Source organism: Sinocyclocheilus anshuiensis, unplaced genomic scaffold, assembly GCF_001515605.1.
Source record: "Sinocyclocheilus anshuiensis isolate Anshui unplaced genomic scaffold, SAMN03320099.WGS_v1.1 scaffold1579, whole genome shotgun sequence".
NCBI lineage: Eukaryota > Metazoa > Chordata > Actinopteri > Cypriniformes > Cyprinidae > Sinocyclocheilus > Sinocyclocheilus anshuiensis.
Genome location: NW_015549652.1, coordinates 188,556 through 210,550, shown reverse-complemented (window position 1 = coordinate 210,550; position 21,995 = coordinate 188,556). Strand labels below are relative to the sequence as shown.

Below are 21,995 nucleotides of genomic sequence, written 5' to 3'. Positions count from 1 at the left end.
TTAGACCTACCTGAAAAACTAAAAAGCTATTTATTTAATTCGAAGGCCTGTCGTTATTTTTTATTTGTTCTATCATTATTCATTTCTTTATTTGTTCTTATTTTATTACTGACTGCTTACTTGTCATTTTTTATTCAATTCAAAGTTTGAAATCAAGCTATCTCGTGCTACTGCACCAAAATTACCCCACTGTAAAATAAATAAACACTGAGCAAAAATTTGTGAGATAGCTAGTTATAATGGTAATTAAATAATGTTTACATATGTATAAAAGCCTACATTAAAATCTGTCATATAAATTGGTCTCTTCATTAGAAATTAGCCTACTGATTGCCACCATTGATGGACAACATTTTTAAATAATATAAAAAATATCTGTATGACATTATATTCTACAGTTCTTCCTTTCTGTACCGAATATCTATACTTTTCAAATTATCATATTGAAGTTAGAAATTCAAATATTGTGACAATTTATTTTGTAGGGTGCCACAAGTTTGTTAAAATTTCCAAAGGGTGCCGCGACTAAAAAAAAGGTTGGGAAACACTGGCCTATACTATATAAATAAATGAGGTTATGAACACAATGTCTCCTAACTGACAAAACTCTACAGAGACAGACAAACTGTGTAAATAACATGCCTTAAAGTCAACATTAAGTCAAAATGGACCCCGTTTACTTACTTAAATACACTTTCTTATTGTGAATAATTCATCAGTGTACTGTATATTATAATAAAGAAATAAATGTTTTTGTAAACTCTTAAATAATAAATATAACTTGCTCTGCCTCTGAAATGACTTTGGCTGAGGTCACCAAGGCTTTGTGGAAAATTATACTAACAAACAGCCAAATTTAGCTTTAGAGTCATTGTTTTAGGCCACTTTAAAGGTCACAAAGCCTTTGTAAATTAGTGATGATTACCTTAATAAAGGGTACAGCAATAAAAGCAAATAATGATTGAGACAGAAGAGTTACCACTGGGATATGAGGAGATGCTCTAGTGAGTGAACCTGACCTTAACCTACGCATCTTGGTCAAAAAAAAAAAAAAAAAAGGTTCAAAGTGGGTACCATTGAAATTAAAAATGCACAGATTCAACTAAAAAAAAAATAAAAATCAATAAATAGCCACTATTAAAATTATATATTACGTGATCAAAACAAATTTAAAATAAAGCATTTAAACTAAAATCAATCATTTTAAAAGCTAAAAGTGAATTTAGGCATCACAACATTGCAATGTACAGTATTAAAAAATGTATAAAGATTTACCTGTGTTATTAAATTTGTTTTATATATATGTTTTAGAAGGTGATGCAAGTGTAATCAAAATATAAAAAAGAAGGCACAATTGAATATGCAGTATATTTAAATATATAAGTAAATAAACAAATAGTCAGAGACACCACATTTAAAGTCAGCGTGAAATTAAAAATGACCCTGCTTATTTTCTTAATTCATGTTCCTGGTATTATTGTCCACATTACTCTAAAAATAAAGCAAATAACATTAGAAAGAAAGAAAGAAAGAAAGAAAGAAAGAAATCTCCTACAAAATATTGTCTGATAACTGATATATGTACAATATACTATTCATCCAGTTTAAACGTGCACTTTTCACAATCCAATCAGTTCTCAATGAATAAAATCAAACCCTAGATTTTTTTGTCTTTTTTATTAAATATCAGGAAACATTAAAATAGCGTGCAAATGCCATTTCGCAATCACTGTAAGTTTGAATTCATAAACAAATATAAGGTCCTACCACACAAACACTATCTCCTACATGACAGGACTCTCCAGAGACAGGCAAGCTCATCACCCACCTCAGTGCAAATAAAGCACTACATTTAGGCTGGGAGGCACCAAGAGGACAAAGTGTGTGCAACACGAGACACTTTAGAGTTTTATTTAAAAAGCAGATGGCACAGCCGAAATGAAGATGAATGAGACTGAAGCCTGGTGTGAGATGAGAACTAATTAGCCTGGCCAACAGAGGGGCTTGCTGAACTGCAGAGGCCTGCTTGAACATACACAAGCCAGGGGCTCCATTAGTCAGCCTAGCCTGGAATAAAACACAGGGACCAGGGCAACAGTGCCCTGCCCCGTAGCCAGACTCCTACATGCCTTCCAATGCCTCAGAGGAACACGGGAAGGGAGGGTGCCACACTCGATATCCCAGAATGCCCTGTGTCCTTCATTACTTTTTGCTGAGAGACATACGAGGGGAGTTAATGTGAGCTGCAGCAGTCTTTCTTATGATGGATTGTGCATACGCACACATCTTTCTCTCTGTCAATTCACTCTCTCTTTTCTGTGCACAATCTAATTTGAGATAAGCCGTAAGAGAACACTAGTGGGAACGAGAGCAGACTTTATCAGTGCTCTGGGTGGGTGTGGGAGGAGATCTAGGAGTAATTGTATTCCTGTATGGTTGCAGGGACTCCTATTAAAACCAATAACTGCTAATGGGGTTACAGCTTAATTTTTTAAGTGCCTCGATAACGATTATGAAGACATCCACATCTGTTTGTTTTATGTTGCTGATGCATATTAGAATGATCACTACTGTACGTAACTCTGGCAAACGAAGAGCTTGAGAAGTCTGAGAGGTAGAACAGGCATAAAGGTTCTTTATTACATCTGTGGTTCCATGGAGAACCTTTAACATCCATGAAAACTTTCCATTGCACAAAAGGTTCTTTAGATTATTAAAATGTTCTTCACATTAAGAAAAGAAATGGTTATTTTAAAAACCCAATGAAATGGTTCTTTTATGGCATTGCTGTGAAAACCCCCTTTTGGAAACTTTATTTTTAAGAGTATAGGTACATGAAAACGTGTACAGATGGAAGTTTGCTACAAGATCTTGCTCCAGACAGCTTTTCTGATTCCCACTACACATCAGCTGATGAACGCTGATCCCATTCATTACAGAAAAACTGTATTGTTACAGTAATGCTTGTCATGTCAAAATGGACGGCTCAACAGAGCGCAACATGTTGCAATTCTGTGACTTTTTGAGAGAGCAGAAAAAAAAAAAAAAAAGGCTATGTCAACAGACAATAGTGGGAAAGCTTTTTCAGCAAAAAATGTTCCCACTATTTCTGGGCATTCAGTTTGGCTGGAAATGTGGCATTCTCGGCTCACAGCGAGTTTCTGGATGACACATTAACACCTGGCGGTAACGGCAGCTAAAGCGAGCGCATGACATTGATTATAACCCTGCTGACTCTGACACTCACATCAACTGTCCAATCACTACCAGATATGAGCTGTGTGCTGTAAGCAGCACGCTTGACTGAAATAAGACAACACAATGTACGTGCAAGCAGATGGAAAATACTGATTCATGCAATAAAAAAGGAGACAAGAGGAAATTAGACAGTCATGTGGAAACTGTTAGAATCATTTTTCCAACCGACAAGGTGGAGGTGATGGTGCCGCAGCATCCAGTCGCCATTATATTCCATGCATTTACATTTAAAAAAAAAAGCCATTCCAAGTCAAAAAATTGCCTCCACACTGATCAGAATTTCAGGTCTTGAACCATGAACTGTTAACATCAGTGGCCAGAAATCTATGAGCTAAACCATATCTAGACCATGAAAATAACCTATAAGAATCAGAAGTTATTTACACTGGAAGCAGCTGATGTAAAACATCACTAAGATAATGATAAACATCACTTTTATGTCATAAACATTTTCACTGACGCACCATTTCACCCTGATGCACTATGTTTGTTTATGGGAAGCTTACAAAGTAACAGGCAGTTAAATCCTTGTTTGGCTCTTAAGGCAGTGAAGACACACTAACACACAGTATCTGTTAGCCGAGCACCAACACTGGAAATGGAAAAGGAAAATCTGCGGTCAGAAGCAGTCTGAAGCTTTTACTGGAACCGTATCACATTATAACACCTGTCGTGTTCATGACCAGCAGCTTAAGAAGCGGTTCCCTTTTGATAGGAGAGGCCTTGAGGGACTGTTATGAGCCATTTAAATGAGTTATTGGCTTGATCTGGACCTACTATTGACCATTAGTGTGTATACGAAAGCGAAAAAATCAATAAAAAGAGTGACACATGATTGAGACAGGGCAGCACAGACATTAACCCAAACAGAAAAGACATTCAGGACATAAGGCTGGTAAGATCATGGTTAGTGAGCAATAATGATGCAGTTAATAGAAGAGAAAAAAAAGGAAATCAAATAGTGGAGAGAAATGCTGTTTCTCTCTCTTTTTTAAATCTTGATTTTACCGTGGTTGCAGTCTTTCAGAACAGGTCTTTGTGGACTCAGACTGAGTACTTGTGTTGGTTCATCTGTAGAAATCAGGACATGGGACAAGACAAAGTGAGAGCCACTCTCACAAATAAACACACCTTTGGTCTCCATACATTAGATTTTTACTTCCTTGTGTAAGGAAAGCCATGCCACGCTTTAAAAAATGCTCAGACTTCTTGAAGCATTTAACAGGTCCTTCTGATTTGACCGGTTCATTTGTTGGGCTCTCCCTGATTTCTATTGAAGGTGTTTCAGCTGCATTATACTCCATTAGTGCCTGTAATGCCTGAAAAAGTGTGCTGATAGTGGGGGGCTGATTCTGTACTGATTTCTATAGAAAAAGGTTTTTAACAGGAGTTACAGACTGTGAATTGTGCACTTACAGAACAACATACTATATATAATGGTTTAATCCTAAAGAATTTGCTGGACTAAAGATACAAGATATAGAGCATAATTTTGTTCAATTGTTTTCAACATTGATAATAATAATTATTATTACTTCAGCACCAAATGAGAATATTAAAATGATTTCTGAAGGATCATGTGGCATAACAACTGAAAATAATTCATGTTAAATGGTCAGGTTGATATTGTATATGCTACCCATTATCTGTCTGTAGCCATCTGCAGTCAACAAACCTGAGCCTCTCAGCTGGGTAGGACACATAACATGAAGAGCACGGAAGACACACTCTAGCTTATCTCACCCCTCACTGCGCTGGAAAAAGACTCTCAACCTCTGGGTGCTTTAGGGTGTTACTATAAGGGAAAATACAGTTATCCCTTCCAATCTCTGTCGGGATACTGGTCACCATTAAAAGGGTGTATTCTGTGATTATGGCCGACTGACTGTACATTATTGTGCTTATAACACAGCTACAAACAAACAAACAGACATAAAACTAGTACAGATATGAAAGAAATAAGCTGTTTGGAACAACAGTCAATTAGAAGGTAATACCTGAATGATTCAATAGAAAGAAAGAAAGAAAGAAAGAAAAAGTCAAAAAATTGCCTCCACACTGATCAGAATTTCAGGTCTTGAACCATGAACTGTTAACATCAGTGGCCAGAAATCTATGAGCTAAACCATATCTAGACCATGAAAATAACCTATAAGAATCAGAAGTTATTTACACTGGAAGCAGCTGATGTAAAACATCACTAAGATAATGATAAACATCACTTTTATGTCATAAACATTTTCACTGACGCACCATTTCACCCTGATGCACTATGTTTGTTTATGGGAAGCTTACAAAGTAACAGGCAGTTAAATCCTTGTTTGGCTCTTAAGGCAGTGAAGACACACTAACACACAGTATCTGTTAGCCGAGCACCAACACTGGAAATGGAAAAGGAAAATCTGCGGTCAGAAGCAGTCTGAAGCTTTTACTGGAACCGTATCACATTATAACACCTGTCGTGTTCATGACCAGCAGCTTAAGAAGCGGTTCCCTTTTGATAGGAGAGGCCTTGAGGGACTGTTATGAGCCATTTAAATGAGTTATTGGCTTGATCTGGACCTACTATTGACCATTAGTGTGTATACGAAAGCGAAAAAATCAATAAAAAGAGTGACACATGATTGAGACAGGGCAGCACAGACATTAACCCAAACAGAAAAGACATTCAGGACATAAGGCTGGTAAGATCATGGTTAGTGAGCAATAATGATGCAGTTAATAGAAGAGAAAAAAAAGGAAATCAAATAGTGGAGAGAAATGCTGTTTCTCTCTCTTTTTTAAATCTTGATTTTACCGTGGTTGCAGTCTTTCAGAACAGGTCTTTGTGGACTCAGACTGAGCACTTGTGTTGGTTCATCTGTAGAAATCAGGACATGGGACAAGACAAAGTGAGAGCCACTCTCACAAATAAACACACCTTTGGTCTCCATACATTAGATTTTTACTTCCTTGTGTAAGGAAAGCCATGCCACGCTTTAAAAAATGCTCAGACTTCTTGAAGCATTTAACAGGTCCTTCTGATTTGACCGGTTCATTTGTTGGGCTCTCCCTGATTTCTATTGAAGGTGTTTCAGCTGCATTATACTCCATTAGTGCCTGTAATGCCTGAAAAAGTGTGCTGATAGTGGGGGGCTGATTCTGTACTGATTTCTATAGAAAAAGGTTTTTAACAGGAGTTACAGACTGTGAATTGTGCACTTACAGAACAACATACTATATATAATGGTTTAATCCTAAAGAATTTGCTGGACTAAAGATACAAGATATAGAGCATAATTTTGTTCAATTGTTTTCAACATTGATAATAATAATTATTATTACTTCAGCACCAAATGAGAATATTAAAATGATTTCTGAAGGATCATGTGGCATAACAACTGAAAATAATTCATGTTAAATGGTCAGGTTGATATTGTATATGCTACCCATTATCTGTCTGTAGCCATCTGCAGTCAACAAACCTGAGCCTCTCAGCTGGGTAGGACACATAACATGAAGAGCACGGAAGACACACTCTAGCTTATCTCACCCCTCACTGCGCTGGAAAAAGACTCTCAACCTCTGGGTGCTTTAGGGTGTTACTATAAGGGAAAATACAGTTATCCCTTCCAATCTCTGTCGGGATACTGGTCACCATTAAAAGGGTGTATTCTGTGATTATGGCCGACTGACTGTACATTATTGTGCTTATAACACAGCTACAAACAAACAAACAGACATAAAACTAGTACAGATATGAAAGAAATAAGCTGTTTGGAACAACAGTCAATTAGAAGGTAATACCTGAATGATTCAATAGAAAGAAAGAAAGAAAGAAAGAAAGAAAGAAAGAAAGAAAGAAAGAAAGAAAAAGAAAGAAAGAAAGGAGAACAGAAAAAGAAAAGACTCAACAGGAAAGATGAAGGATGCGATTGGAGGAGTGTGAGGAGACTCACCTCGGGGTCGGGGTGCTCTTTTCCTGCGGTCTCTGAAAGCGGCTCCAGACTGCAGTGCCTCCAGCAGACAATCCATCACACCGGTCTCATCGTTCTCTACAGGAGAGAGGAAGAAAGAAGAGAAAAACATTAGGATGTGGAGGGTCATTCCATAGCATCACTTAAGGGTCTCTGCAGGAATGCTGGGGGGGAAGAAAAGTGTCCTTCTGTGGTCAGTATATCACAGCGCCGATTCGGACAATTTGAGAGGCAGACAGGCTCTTAAACTCCTCTATACATCTCTGCACCTCTACACAAATCCATGGGTGTTTTGTAGCGTTTGGAGGGCCGATCGTAAAAACAGCCGAGTGGTGCAGGCAGTTAACCTCAGGCCACCGGCTTTCACATAGAGGGACTCCAGAGACACAAGGAGGCCTGTGGGACAGGCAGGAGCAACATCACACCTCTCACTGTCACAGACACATCACGCACGTGCTCACATTGCTGCTTACACAAAACTTTACACACACACACATCCAGTGACAGAGAATAAATCAGGTTGGCAGGAAAGTGTGCATTTCAGCATGTTTGGAGAAAACGGCTTGTATGAGAGAATGTCGGGTGTGTGTTGAAACTGTGGATGGGTGAGTGTGGGTAAGCATTACGGGCCTTGACACTGTAACCTCCAAATATTAATCTTTACACTGACACAGCAAGTGCACACACACACACAACACAAAACAAAGCAAAAAGCATGCGAGCGTGTGTGCTAATGCTGCAGAAGTGCCCACTTTTCCACTGACAGGTTGCGACACCTATCATCTGGGCTGATTCAGAATTAAACCAGAACTGTTTTCTGAATAACCTGATTGTCATGACATTATTTCATGAGAAATAGAAAATAAAATACAATCACAATAAAAAACAAACAAACAAACAAAAAAACTAATAAAATATATTACACATAAATGATCTATTATAATAAATATTATAGAAAAACAATTACAGTCATATTTCAATTATATGATTAACTATTAATAATTTACAGTTTACAATTTAATAATTTACTGATATACATACCATTAAAAAATCTTTCTTTTGACATTATTAAGAGTACAGTATATTTAAAATAAAAGCAGCTGAATGTAAGAGGAGTTTACCTTTTTTCTATTTTCACTCAAAAGAACAAATCTTCCTCTATTGTATCTGTAATTCAGCGTTTAACTAAAATGTAAAACCTAAAAGCAAACACACAAGTATAGGGGCTTTATAAAAGAGACTGTCTGAAGCATCTTTGGGATTGTACCATTGTCACGGGTGCTTGCTCTCTGTAAAAAGCCAGGCAGACTCAGTCATACACTCAATAATATAGTGAGGCCATTTTCAATCAGCAACTATTGTCTGAGTAAGAGAGGGATGGTGAAAGAGAGAGAGTGAGCATGAAAGTGAGAGAAAGAAAGTGAACTGTGGGTAACGGAGGAGAAGGTATAGCTCTTTTGTACGGAGTTCTGTCAGTAGTTCAGAAGGGGCAGCCGACCAACAATGAAAACTCTCAGCGAAGAGAAAGCACAGAACTGTTGACCTTTACTAGCAAAGCTTCAATTAGACATAAAGAGTGTGAGTCTGTGATAAAGTGTGTGTATGATAGACCAACCACTTATCACCTCTCTCTCCCACGGAAATACAATGTCTTGCTCAATTTAAGCCATTATAATTTATAAAAAAAATTTTTTTTAAAATCCTTCTTTTGACAATATGAAATGTTTCAAGGACTGAAACTTAATTTACATATGAAATGATTTGCTGGCAAATATGCTTCAAGTACATATATTTTTGCACAAAATGCATTAATAATAAGAAGAATATTTTGAAAAGCAGAAACTACAATACATACTGGCTTTTCCCTCGAGTACATACTGGCTTCATTTTATCCATTCTTCCAAGGCAGATTTGCTCCAGGTTTTTAAAGTTAGTCAGATGACACCTGAACAACCTGATCCTGTCAAACAGTGCCACCTATTCTCATTGCCAAGGCCATTATAGGACATTTTATGCTTTTGAGCATTCATCTGGCCTTGCACCTGGGACTTTTGTTTTGGTATAAAAAAAAAAAAAAAAAAGATACTTTTTTTCCCTTTGATTCCCTTTTTGGCAGAATGAAATGTGTAATTTTGTCAAATTTTCCAGTATTTTGCATCATCCACTTTTCCTTTGATTTTAAAAGCATATTGTGGGACAATACTAAATTTGTAGCATACATGTAACTCTGAAGCTAAAAATGGTTCTATGTTGGTCTCATCTGACTACAAAACATTTTCCCCTGAGCAACTATGCCGTGTGTCAAGACTTTTGGCAAACTCCAGAAGTGCTGCGACATGGTTCTTTTTGAACATTGTCCTCTTTTGTGTCACACTCCTGTATCGGCTAGCATTGTCCAGGGCTCTTGATGTGCTGTCTGGTGCACCCTCAGCTCCAGAACTCTGTAGCCCCTTCAAAGTGTCTGTTTGCCTCTCTGTAGCTTCCATCACAAGACTCATGCTTGTTTGTGCAGAAAATGTTGTGGAACAACCCAGACTAAACAGTTCTTGGGTGGTTTGATATAGTTTCCACTTGCTGAAACAACAATGCCCACTGGGATATCCAAAGTGTTATGTACTCTTTTGGCAATTTATGCATTTGTTTTATATATGCTCTTTAGTCATTATTTTCACCTGTATAATATATTTCACAGACTGAATACTGCTCCCATAACTGTGGGAGTTTTTGATCAAGAATATGTGTAAGTGATTTTAATGATTCACAGGTAGAGACCAATTATAAAGCAGTTGTGTTCTCAGAGCAATTGTATTTCATTTGTGTAACCGAAGAGCTTCTACAACCCAGGTACTGAATATTTATATAAACAGCATATTTCATTTTTTATCTGTTATAATATTGTCTACTCTTACATAGCGCCACGTTAAAATCATTTTAAATTATTTGAGTTTCAATGTTTAGATTTGTTACTGTGTGCTTGTGCAAAACTCACCATCATGGCTTGTGGTGGTAGTTAGGGTGTTACTAGGTGGTTGCTCACTGGCCTGAGTTAAAAGTGCCCATTATTAAATCTCTAAGATGTTCTGGTTCCTAAATATGGCTCCAGTCCTTTTTTTCAAAGCGAGTCTATTAGACACTAAAATTTACCAAAACATTGATTTTATATATTGACTGATAACAACACAACAATACAGAAAACATTAACGTCAACAATTTATCTGTTATAAATGGCTGATAATAAAATTATATACTATTTTTTCTAGGAAAGTAAATTCAAAATGAAAGAGTAAAAATGTAATCAATTTTTAAATGCTAGAAGTGAATTTAGGCATCAAAATAATTTACAGTATGAAAAATATAATATTTGAGATTTGCTTAATATTATATTGATATGTTTAGGGCTGCAACTAACAATTATTTTGATATAATATATTTATTTTGCAATAATTATATTATAGCATTAGAAACAGCCTACTACTGTTACTAAAGAGCTTATGCATATTGGAGGACTAACCCATACAGAAAGCTAAAAAATGATTTTGGTAATCACCAGTACTGTTAGTTTAGAGCAGAAGTGGCACAAACCATCATTTGTTAAAAACCTTACATAAATTTGTTTTATGGTGGGGGTAGTGAATGTACAGCGCTCTCTTCCACCTTCAATAGGTCACCATGCTTGGCCACATGTCACGTCACTTTCACTTTCACTTTCATAAAGACGAATAAAATCACAAACTCAGTGGTAACCAATAGGTAAGAGTAATGTTCTGCAGGAACACACGTTCACTTTGACCACAGTCACGTCATAGCCCGATTCGGACGGTAATTGTTTCTCATATGGACGTCTGTAAAAATAAATGTACTTATCACCTCAGTGATAAAACTCATGGATTCCGAATAGGGCTTAGTGTCATTTCTTTATCCTGTTAAAGGCGGTTTTGAAGCGTCTGATATTTATATTCAGACAACTACACGCCCTTTATCCTGTTAAAGGCGGTTTTGAAGCGTCTGATATTTATATTCAGACAATTACACGCTGTTATCCCCTTACAGTTCCTACTCTCATAAAATATGCGCAATGCATGTTGACCTTTAAACCTTTATTTAACTTTCAACAACAGATATTTCAGCACAATTAATGTTTTGCGCTGATTATTAATTGTCTCTGTTTTCCGTCTGTCTGACGCGCGTGCACGCACCCGCCGCGCTGGCGCTCATTCAGTAAAGATTAAAATTTAACAGACTGTCAGGACGGACCTTTATGCAAAACTGGAAATGCTCGCGTGAATTTGTGACATTTATACATAAGGATATGACCATTAACTGAAAGTTTTTTTGCGCTGAGGACGTACACGCATCTGTTAAAGCGCCTGACAGGGCAAGCCATTACGCTAATGCATTAGCTTAAAGCTTAAAATAAAGAATTCTCATGTTTTGGGTAGCTTGGATCACGTAACTCTCCTGCAGCATCTCATTCTGTTTCCTCCACTATTTTAGATGCATTTTGTCCATAGAAATAAATAATTCAGTGCTTTAATTTGACGCGACCGGCTGAAGTTGGATGTGCACTGTGGGCAGACCCGATTAATCGATAATGAGAATAGTTGTCGATGATTTTAATAATCGATAATAATCGATTCAGCCCTAGATATGTTATTAAACTTTTTTTTAAGATTAAATTGATGTGAGTGTTAAATGATGGCAAAGGGAATTTAAATGGAGAATAATCCGATAATTGAAAATCTGTATTTTTTAATCTGTTTTTGCACATTTTATTATCTGCTAAACAAATAATCGTCATTCACTTAAATAATAAGTCGTTCACAGAACTCAGAACTAGTACTTACACACCTCTCCTCAACAAGCTGCATGACTGGCATCATAATTTGTTTTTGGAGGAAGTTAAGAGTCAAAAATCACATGAAAACAAGACAACATATACATGCAAAAACAAAAACTCAGCCGTTCCCCTTCTATCCGCTAACCAAGGGCAGTGTGTGAGTGAGTGTTGAACGAATGGGTTATATATATATTTTTTTTACTGCCGAGCACCAGGCCAAGAGCGAGTGGCTGGCACTGAACCTGACCACGAGAAAATGAGGCGTGAATGTCAATCACTTATCTCAGTGTTCCAACACCATACTCTTCACCCACAGGACCCTGGACTGCTGCAGCTGTTACGGCAACGCTTCGGAAACCAGAGCTCTCAGATAGACAGACAGACCAAAAGGCACTAACGGACAGGTGTGAAAAGACATAAAGGTGCAAGACTAACTCGGTACTACAGAAAATCCAGTCGATAAGAGAGCAGGAAGAAAACAAGACAGGAATACGTAAGGCCAAGGGGAGAAATAATGACTACTAACATGCTAGTGAGTGGGGGCTTGAGGAAAGTCGAGATGTAATCATGAAAAAACAGATGAATGTCCGACGCATCTGTACGCGTGTGTGTGTATGTGTGTAAGAGACTCTTCGCTACACCCACATGCACACCTACCGTTCAATCAGACCTCACTCATTGCATGCAGCCTTGAACCAACACAATTTACAAGTAAGGGTCATGCTTAGAATATTTACTTCTTTCTGAGTAGAGCAAGAGCGGAGAGAGAGTGCGAGTCAAAGGAAATGAGAGTGAATATGGACTGGGATGAATGACATTAGCATGCACACAGTTTCCCAGTTGGTGTGTTTCTTCTTTTTTTTCAAAAGATAGGACCAGGTAGTCAGGTTGCAGGAAGGATGGACAGACAGACAGACTGTGAGGGTGTGATTTAAGGGAAATGGAGGAAGAGAGAGCGAACCCGAAAGAGTGATAAGTGATAGGAGGTGGCCTGCTGGGTCTCTGATGGAGGAGAGAGGGATGGAGGGTGGCTTTAATAAACAGCTGAGTGAAGAAGAGAGAGGAGGTGTGAGAGGGAAGGATATGGTGTGATTTAGCGAGGAATGGAAAAGACGTTTGGCTTGATTGCTGTTGTCTCTCTTCTCAGTCTCCCCCTTTCATAAATACAAGAGAGAGTGAATAGAAGCAGTGAAGCACTCAAACTGGAGAGAAAGACGAGTGGCCATTCCTCAAATAAAACCCTATACATCTACAGTGGGTATAGAAAAGAATCACCCCCTTTAAAATAATCACATTTTGTAGTTTTGCAGCCTGAAATGAAGATGGACACAGTTTTTGTTTTTTCCAGCTGTATTTACTCAGTGCAACTTATAACATCCAAGTGAAAGATATAACACCAACATGTCAGGAAAAAAAACAAAAAAAAACAGAATCCCTGATTTGGATAAAGGATCACCCCCCCTCCTAAAAATGACTTGTAAAATCAATCAGGTGTAGCAAATCACCTTCTCAATGGCACACAAAGCGATTTGACTTTCAATTGTGATCAGCTGTGCAGCACCTGGAGCATCTCAGAGCAAGAGCTCCTGGAGCATCTCAGTCCTTGGTAGTGCAACAGGGGTTATGCGCAACAGACTTCCGTATTCTGTTAACCAGGTCTCATTGCTTCCGGTTCAAGTGTTTTGCGTATGCTTTGTTAAATATTAAGCAGTTTTACTCAAGATGCCTTCAAAGTAGATACCAAAGATTATCAAAACCAATGTCCATAACATATGCGGACTGATATCTAAAAGTTTTTTTATTTTTATTATTTTCACAAACATTTAGATATAAAAATGTAATAAAACGTCAACCATAAAAACAGCTAGCTAGTTTAACTGATTATCTTAAAAGTCCATAGATACTGCTATTATTTATTACGGCTGTTTGCACGTTCTCTGACAAGCGGAAGTGATGAGACCTGTTTTCCGGGTTTGGTCAGGTGACTGAAAGATATAACACCATATCAGAAAAAAAAAAAAAAAAACATAATTACTGAGTTGGAAAAAGGATCACCCCCCTCCTAAAAATGACTTGTAAACTCTATCAGGTGTAGCTAATCACCTTCTCAATGGTACACATTTGACTTTCAATTGTGATCAGCTGTGGTCATTTTGATTAGCTCAGCATGAAAATAGCTTCCCTGGAGCATTTCAGTCCTTGGTAGTGCAACTGAAGCAAACAATCAACTATGGGTGGCAAGGGACTGTCAAAAGATCTCTGGGATAAATTTGTGGGCAGGCACAAGTCAGGAGATGGATACAAAAAAAAATTCAAAGGTTTATCAATCCCTAGAAGCACAGTGAAGTCTATTATTAAGTGGAAGGTATTTGGTACAATGCAGACCCTCCCTGGATCAGGACGTCGCTCCAAAATGGATGAAAGAGCCAAGAGGAAACTGGTCAGAGAGGCGAACAAGAGGCCGACAGCAACTCTGAAGCAGTTGCAGGAATTTATGACAAAGAGTAGGGATGTAACGATTCACTCAACTCACGATTCGATTCACGATTTTGATTTCACGATTCGATTTTCAATCGATTAAAGCTATCGATGGTCGATTAAGCAGTTTAATTTTGGGCTGCGTGCGGCTCATGCGCAAAACACGTGCGAGCGGCTGTGAGTGACGGTGACGGTATATAAATGTATCATCATTCATTCATAATGTACAAATTAAGTTTTTAATGTGATTAAAGTACATTAAAATAGAAACAACACTGACAATACGTTTTCCCGGAGCATTCAATGATGTCACTAAACGGTGATGCCACAACTATAAGAGCATCGTTCACAAGTTTCTGCATGGACATAGCCTAGGGCACAGGTTTTCGAGCCCTGGGCCAAAATGGGATGCTTTAAGAAAAATGTATAGCCAATGTAAGTAATAGGCCTAAAATAAAAATAATTTATTTTCATTTTATTGTGAGTGTGCAAAAATAAAAGTAAACACTTTTGTGGATTGTATATTACTCCAAAAATTTTGTTTTTTATTTTTGTGTTTTTTTGTTTCAGCTGTTCAATCACGCCGGTCAAGTACTGGTCATAATACTCACATAAAAATGTTTCATGTGAGCAACAGTGTGTTTTGCTGCAGCAGCGCTGATGGAAGTGGTTCACTGACTGCGTGGCTTGTATGGGTGGGTTGCAAGAAAAAAGCCACTCAAGAAAGGCCACATGCAATCACGACTGAGCTTTGCCAAAACGACACAGCAAAACTGACACACAGTGGTTGAAGGAGAAAAAGGTGAATGTCCTTGCATGGCCTCGTCAGAGCCCTGACTTAAACCCCACTGAAAATCTGTGGAATGACTTGAAACCTGCAGTCCACAAGCGGTCACCATCAAATTTAACTGAACTTGAGCAGTTCTGCAAAGAAGAGTGGGCAAATAGTGCACAGTCTAGATGTACAAAGTTAGTAGTAACAAATCCCAACAGACTAAAGGCTCTAATTAAAGCGTGGTTCAACAAAATACTGACACACAAGAAGGGTGATCCTTTTTCCAACTCAGTTTTTTTTTTGGTGTGTGTGTGTGTGTGTGATGTATTTCAATTACTTTCAGATTTCGTTCTACCTAGCAACCTCTGAAACTGCCCTTCCGTGATGCCATCTGTGTTGCTTTTCTTATGGAGGTCAAAGCGGTACACTTCCGTTGAAGCCCTGCTGCTAGTAAAGTGAAAGGCCTTTAGATGCATTTGCTCTTAATTGCCACACAATCACAATTTAGGAACACATGCTATAATGGGCGTAGAAGGTCTTTTAAAGGCCAATTTACAGCGCACCAACAGAACCAGACAAACGGCATCAGACGCGTTCTGTCGGTGAGGTGTGAATTGGCCTTAAAAGAGAAGCTACACTTCAGTCCTGCTCAAATTTATGAACTGTTCAATACATATCACACAAACACATGATATTCGCTGATCTGAGATCAAACAAATGTGTGTCAAGGAGCTGGACGGGTGTCTGCACGGGATGAGCTAAAATGACAGAACAGCACAATCATTTCTGACATAAACAGAGGCGCTCACAGTTCACATTCATTCTCTCTCATGTTTATCTGAAGAGGGTGAAAGAGAGATGACAAATAATAAAGACAGCAATTACCTCCCCTATAATCTTTCATCAACCCTCTTTTCTTGTTCTCATCTTTCACATCATATATTCCTGAACAGATACAAAGAGCACATTTGCTCAGCTGTCTGTCTGCTATGGCTTTGACAAAATCTGGCTAATCTGATTTGTCAGGTGCATATTCTGATTTTTAAACCTTTTCTGGAGCGTAAAGGTCAAATATTTTCAATATTCTTAAAGAAAGAAGGAAACGTCAGTGAAAGATAAAGAGAATATTGTTGGATCTCATGCATAAGCTCAGCAGGAGTTAATCTGCGGCCTAGAAGGTTCAATATATTGTAGAAATCTTAAAGAAACTCATGATTTGTGAACCTAGCAGAGCGGTAATGATGCCAATATTTGATACCCAGAGAACACGGAAGCTGATAACATACAAACATTGAGATCACATTGGCTCACTAATGTGATGCAGCTTTTGCAAACAAGTTGTTATTGAAGGGCTGGGCAGCCACAGCAATACTGGACCTGATAGGAAACCCACAGGGGTGCTGTTACACATTTCACATATAAAGTACATATCATAATTTATTTCTTATAATATATAAAAACATGTGGGGAAGCACTAATTGCATACAATAAATTAAGTTGGATGCATTCCTTGTGTTTTTATAGCATATACAATTATTTTTAATATATAAACATAAGAATATAAAATATAATAAAAAACACATTAAGACACTATATTATGTATAGTGTGTACAAACGAGGTCCAACATAATAAATCGGCGAGCAATAACAGCTCTTTAATGTAAATCTGAGTTCATGTCAGCATTAGCATTGTGCTAGGTAACTCCACCCACTGAGAAATCTCATTGGTCCAAAATCCTGCTCATATAGCTGTATATTAAAGTTCTGACAGGTTGTAAAAGTGGCCGTCGAGCAGTTTTTTGTTTTTTTTGGTGTGGAGTAACAAATTACTTGTAGCTGCGCACTTACTGAGTGAAATTCTTCCTGTTAAATTCCATTCTCTTTGTGTGGCTTGATTTCTTTTGAAATCTTTCACTGCATCTGTCTAAGTATATACTCCTTATAGGCTGTAGGGTTCAGAGTCAGTTTCATCAGCTCGTTTCTGAGCTCCAGGGAGCTGGGAGCCCCCCTGTGGCTTCTTCCTGGAGGAAAACCGATATCTGGGACAGAGTAGCCAGAATGCTGGGCTTTTACAGCACTTGCTGGAATTAGGAAGAGCATGGGCGACTGTGTTTGCTCCGTGTCTATGGATATGTGGCCTAATTCTGTTAGATGTCTGGTCTGTTGCTTTCAACAAGCACAGAGACCCTCCCCTCTCTCTGAAAACATGTTCATGTAGTTCCTTCTACTCCTCCGGTCTGGTCTTGAATAATCGCTCTCTCAGTGTGTGTGTGTCTCCAAAACATTTCAGAGGAAACTAGTGCACAGCTTCCTCTCCTGCTAACAGTGCCAAACCAATTTATTATATCTTTTCTCTGTCTCACATCCTACCACCCTCCAAAGAGTGGCCCGCTTACGCTAACCCTAACACATACAGAGCATCACCTCTCTCACCGGGGCTGTTCGGATTACCACGGTGCTTTAATTGACAGTCTCCATGGAGACGAACAGGAGAAGTGGCAACGGTAACCTGGAAACACAAAAGAGCCTATTTGTGCTGTCTGACTTCTGACGGCAGACAGACATCATCAAAAACTGTGAGTGAGAGATAAAGAGAGAGAGAGGGAGAATTGTTATTATTTTTGAATAAAAACCAGCCTTTCGTTCTCTTTTCTAAAGCAGTGCACACACTGCGCTTAGTGCAGCCCCGTGTGCTAGCTGCACACACACACACTCACTGCCGGCACACGCGTGTCACATCAGAGCTCTGAGTGCAGGAAAGAAAAGAGAGATAAAGAGGAACATGATTAGAAACTAATTGGTGTGAAAGAGATTTGTGATAGAAAGCAGAAGGGGGAAGAGGAAGCAGAGATGGTCTCTCTTTGAAGGCGACATTCTCCGAGAAGCTCTTTGATGTCGCCCCTCTGTTTGCGTCTCCTGCTGCACCTGAGCCAGGACGAATGCTAAAAAAAAACAGTATTTCCTTGCCACTTAAGGCTGCACAATTAATCGAAAAATAATTGCAGCAATTAACTAATTGGGAACAGTGTTCATTAAAACATTTTGTTTTTTACTCTTGTTGCAGTTTAATACTCTATTTGCAACATGTTTTCTTTTTGCAACGGCAATGGTTGCAACCACTCACAGACATGTCTACTCTAAGCATGAATAGCCAAGTTTGAAATCATGTATTTGAGTGTTTCTTGCACTATGTATACTTTTGGCCCTATAGAGTTTTAAAAAAAAATGTTTTTTCCTTCCATAATTTCCATCACAAGTCAAAATCATGCGCTAAGTAGCATTCTGTGGTGAAAATTACATTCTTGGAAAAAAAAGGCTGACTCATTTCATAGCTAGCATGCCATTTATCCTATATACACAAACATAACTCATATTACATAAACAATAAAATGTATGTATTATAAAATTTAACTATAAAACCAGCAAAAATAAGACAATACTGTTCAGAATTGTTGTTTTTTTGTAAGAAATCATTTTATTCAGCAAGGATGCACTGAACTGATCAAAAGACTTTTACATTATTAAAAAGATTTATTTTCAAATAAATGTTGATCTTTTGAACTTCTATCCATCAAAGAATCCTGAAAAATGTTAAAGTATTTTACAATTAAAAACATTTAATAATTTTTAGTAATACTATTTCACAAAATTACTGTTTTTACTGTATTTTTAATCAAATAAATGCAGCTTTGGTAGCTTACAGGGACAGGTGTGTAAAACATGGTAAATTATGTTCATCACATAATGAAGGAACATTTGACTTTTGCCAGCGGTGGCCAAAAAAAAAAAAAAAAAAAAAACTCACCAACAATAAACTTGAATGATAGTGTAAAAGTGCTTAAAGTTAAAGAAAACATCCAGGTACTGTACAGTGTAAAGAACTTTGTTTATAACGGGAGCTTGCACTGATAACCATAAACTTAACCACTCAGTCACTAAACAGTGACTTCATGAATACACACACACCTGCTAACTAGACTGAAGGGCAAATGAGATCGGAATAATGTGTGCTATAAAATGAGTACGATGGGAAAATGACAGGACTCCTAGATGTGTGCGTTTTGTGTTTTCTGCACACGTCGCACTGACGAGAAAGGCCAGATTTGGAGTCTCGGAGTAAGTGATGAAGTTTACGACAACAGGGCCGCAATAACAAAACACTGCAGGAAAAGGGCAGGAACACTGATGCAATTACATGTGGCAGGTAGCAGTTAGCTGCCCGAGTGGCTGCCTGATCAAAAACACTGACTATTGCAGCAAGCAGAGCTTTCATGCCTCAAGTAAGAAAGTCTGTACTTCTTTGGCTCTGGTCTATCCTGTGCTAATTTTTATGATAACACCGATTAGCTGCAGGGCAAGAATGGCTGCTCTGAGGCTCAGCATCTGTGGACAAGAGAGAGCAATCACACTGGTTGACTGGACAGGAAGCGGTATTAGCTGAAGAGACACCTGAGGCCTCCTGAAAGAGCCACGTTTATACACATTCAGACCAGTTGGGAGACTGCCAGAGCCTGCTCAACCCACATACACAAACTCACTCATTTACACGCTCTCTACCTCATGAACCTCTCTCCCTTTCTATCTAAAACAGAACACACTCCTCCACCTGTGGCTCAGCCACTCATCCTGGAGTGCAAGCAGAAAGACGGAGAGTGAGAGAGAGAGAGAGAGAGAGAGAGAAAGAAAGAGAGAGAGATTGGTCCTACAATAAGGGCCTGCATGCTCTGGCGTGAAGGAGTCAGTCCTTGCAGGAGGCCACTGCTGGTGTTTGATTGATGATGAAAGGATGAGAAAATAAATAGATAGAGAGAGTAGATACAAATATGTGAGGAAGCACCCACAGGACACTTTAGAAATGCGTCTGGGCAATATAGCTTAAAAAAAAACCACACAATATATTTGTGATTTAGTTTTTTTTCCAATAGCCAAAATGTATGTTTTTTTGCTCTGAAATGGCTTAAAATTGTGTTTTTTCATTTCCCATTATGACAACAAAATAGCCATTGTCCAAAACAGATTCAAAATGTACAGAAAATTCACTTACAAATATGCAAGGTTTTCAACTAAACAGAAGAATGGCAAATAACAATGTATTAAAATACAACAACAAAATTCGGGGTCAGTACGATTTTTTTTTACTGTTTTTGAAAAGTCTTTTATAATCACCAAGGCTGCTTTTACTTTATTTTTATTCAAATAAATAAATAAATAGTAATGTTATGAAATATTGCAATATTGAAATATTAAAAATAACTGTTTTCTATTTGAATACATTTAAAAATGTAATTTATTCCCGTGGTGACAAAGTTGAATTTTCAGCAGCCATTACTCCAGTGTCACATGACCCTTCAGAAACCATTCTAACGTTCTGATTTGCTGCTCAAGAAACAATTATTATTATTAATGTTGCAAACAGTTGTGCTGCCTTTGAAGAATCTCAAACAAAGTAAAGAAATACAATGCAGAACATTGATACACTGGGTAGCTGAATGAGGTGTACTTGGACCCAAAGAGAGAAGAAACCTTCTTCAGTTACACTCAGAGACGCATAACATTACAATGGAGAAACTATGCAATCGAGATAAGACAGAGGTAGACTAAAACAAAGAAGAAAGTCTTATGTCTTAAGTCTTAAGGATATAATCAGAGAGGCAAGCGAGTTAAGCAGAGGGCTGAAACTCTGTCTCTGACTTGAATTCATCCAATGTATAAATAAGTCTGACACGGACTGCCTGGACAGTGTGCAGTGCCCCCTGTTGAGCAAAGACAGCAGTGACATGTCAGTAAACCCTTAAGAGAAGTGTCTCATTAAGTTGAAACGGAAGCACTTTGGTTCTGAATGACTGTGTCATGAGACATCTAATGGAATCTACATTAACTTGAAAAGGTTTATTAGAGACCTGCTCTAGAAACTTAAACACTGAGATTTGTTTTAAATTAAAGTGAAGGACAGCAGTCCTTCAAGAGAGTTAAAAAAAAGAGACAAAGAAAAGAGAAAAAAACCGAATGAAACTAAACCAAGCAGAATCAGATGAGCTTCAGTGGCTGTCCTTTAAAAATCCTGATTTATTCAATTCTACTGAGGATTATGCTTTAAACAGATACAAAAAATGCAGGTATCACCAATTATCACACAAACTTGTCAAATGCATCTCCTAATATTCATACTCCAGTTCTTAGCTTACCTCCGAAAGCACTTTCACATGACTCACATCAACGTTCCTCAATGGACTGAATTCTATGGATTGAAGTGTCAAGCTAGAGCATTAAAGTGCTGTTTAAAGTTGAAATAATACCAACTTTGAGCCACTGACCTTTCGAGGCACAGGCCTTACTTACTGATCGGTGAGATTTGATAGTTTCCTTTTGGGGGATTATTGATATTTTAAAGCCAAAAGTCAATATATACAGTACTGGCCGGTCTTAGACGTCAGTCTACATTTTGTGAGAGTCACTTTAAAATTTTCACATTAAAAGTCTCCAGAACAGTGGAAAACTACTTTTAATTTAAAAATAGGCACAACTGCAGAAAACTATTTTCTTGCTGTTTAACAAACATAGGCCCAAATGTAAGCCCTGTTATGATCCATTACAGAAATCATCCATGTTTATGCGCAACTCTTTAAAAAAAATAAAATAAATAAATATATATATATATATATATATATATATATATATATACACACAGGTG

The 21,995-nt window shown here is 37.9% G+C and overlaps 1 protein-coding gene across 1 annotated transcript in view; it reads right to left on the bottom strand.

Moving 5' to 3' along the window:
• LOC107660248 (protein diaphanous homolog 3-like) overlaps positions 1–21,995 on the bottom strand; it is a 273,308-nt gene that overhangs the window by 69,915 nt on the left and 181,398 nt on the right. The window contains exon 25 of the mRNA XM_016449516.1: positions 7,197–7,292. Coding sequence (XP_016305002.1) covers positions 7,197–7,292 — 96 coding nt within the window. The remainder of the gene's footprint in view (positions 1–7,196; positions 7,293–21,995) is intronic.